This window comes from Sinocyclocheilus grahami, unplaced genomic scaffold, assembly GCF_001515645.1.
Source record: "Sinocyclocheilus grahami isolate Dianchi unplaced genomic scaffold, SAMN03320097.WGS_v1.1 scaffold4731.1, whole genome shotgun sequence".
Classification (NCBI taxonomy): domain Eukaryota; kingdom Metazoa; phylum Chordata; class Actinopteri; order Cypriniformes; family Cyprinidae; genus Sinocyclocheilus; species Sinocyclocheilus grahami.
In genome coordinates, this window is record NW_015509616.1 from 13,617 (window position 1) to 14,589 (window position 973).

Here is a 973-nt window from a genome sequence, read left to right on the forward strand (position 1 = left end):
GATTTCTGAAGATCATGTGACACTGAAGACTGGAGTAAATTCAGCCTTGATCACAGAAATAAATTACATTTTACTATATGCTCACGTAGAAGGCAGTTTGTAATAATATTTCAAATTTTTTGGTGAGCAGAAGAGACTTAAAAATACTCTAGATATTTCGCAGTAACATGCTGTTGTTCTCCACAGATAAAGCCATGGTCCTCAAACATCACCCGGACAAGCGGAAAGCAGCAGGAGAGCAGATTGTGGAGGGCGATAATGATTATTTCACTTGCATAACAAAAGGTTTGGACTTTATTGAAATTAAAGGCGTTTGTGTTTGAAAAAGCGTTCAGATCCTTGATCTGCTCTCGTATGATGCAGCGATGGAGATGCTGTCGGATCCCGTGAAGCGGAGAGCGTTTGACAGCGTGGATCCCACGTTTGACAACATGGTTCCTTCAAAAGCAGAAGGCAAAGAAAACTTCTTTGTGGTGTTTGCGCCGGTGTTTGAGAGGAACAGCAGGTAAACGCCTCTCGTGACTGATTCAGATGATTCGGGTTCAGTGCATTGAGATCACGCTGCTGTGCTTCTCTCAATCAGATGGTCTGTTAAAAAACACATCTCAAGTCTGGGAAGCATGGACGCGTCTTTTGAAGAGGTGGATAATTTCTATTCCTTTTGGTAAGTAAAATATCAAATATAACCATAGATTTTGAACCAAACTAATGCCAGAGAAGCAAAAAAATAATATGAATTGTTTTCCTTTTGTTTCTGAAGGTACAACTTTGACTCGTGGAGAGAATTTTCATATTTAGATGAGGAGGAAAAGGAAAAAGCTGAATGGTGAATAATATTTTGTGATCCTATGTTATTGGTTTTGGTTTACTATTTTGTAATATTGTAAGTATTACTGAGCAGGGTTATTATAGTTCACACACTAAACCGTAAAAATCCTGTCACTTAAAATAAATGAAATAAATTATTTAAAAA

General features: G+C 37.6%; 1 protein-coding gene across 1 annotated transcript; it reads left to right on the plus strand.

Moving 5' to 3' along the window:
• The first annotated feature begins 150 nt into the window (after positions 1-150).
• Positions 151-890, plus strand: LOC107576966 (dnaJ homolog subfamily C member 2-like). Its single transcript, XM_016263085.1, has 4 exons — positions 151-285; positions 364-505; positions 584-664; positions 761-890. The coding sequence occupies exons 1-4, from the start codon at positions 168-170 to the stop codon at positions 828-830; spliced, it is 411 nt and encodes a 136-aa protein (XP_016118571.1). The 5' UTR covers positions 151-167; the 3' UTR covers positions 831-890.
• Positions 891-973: the final 83 nt, after the last annotated feature.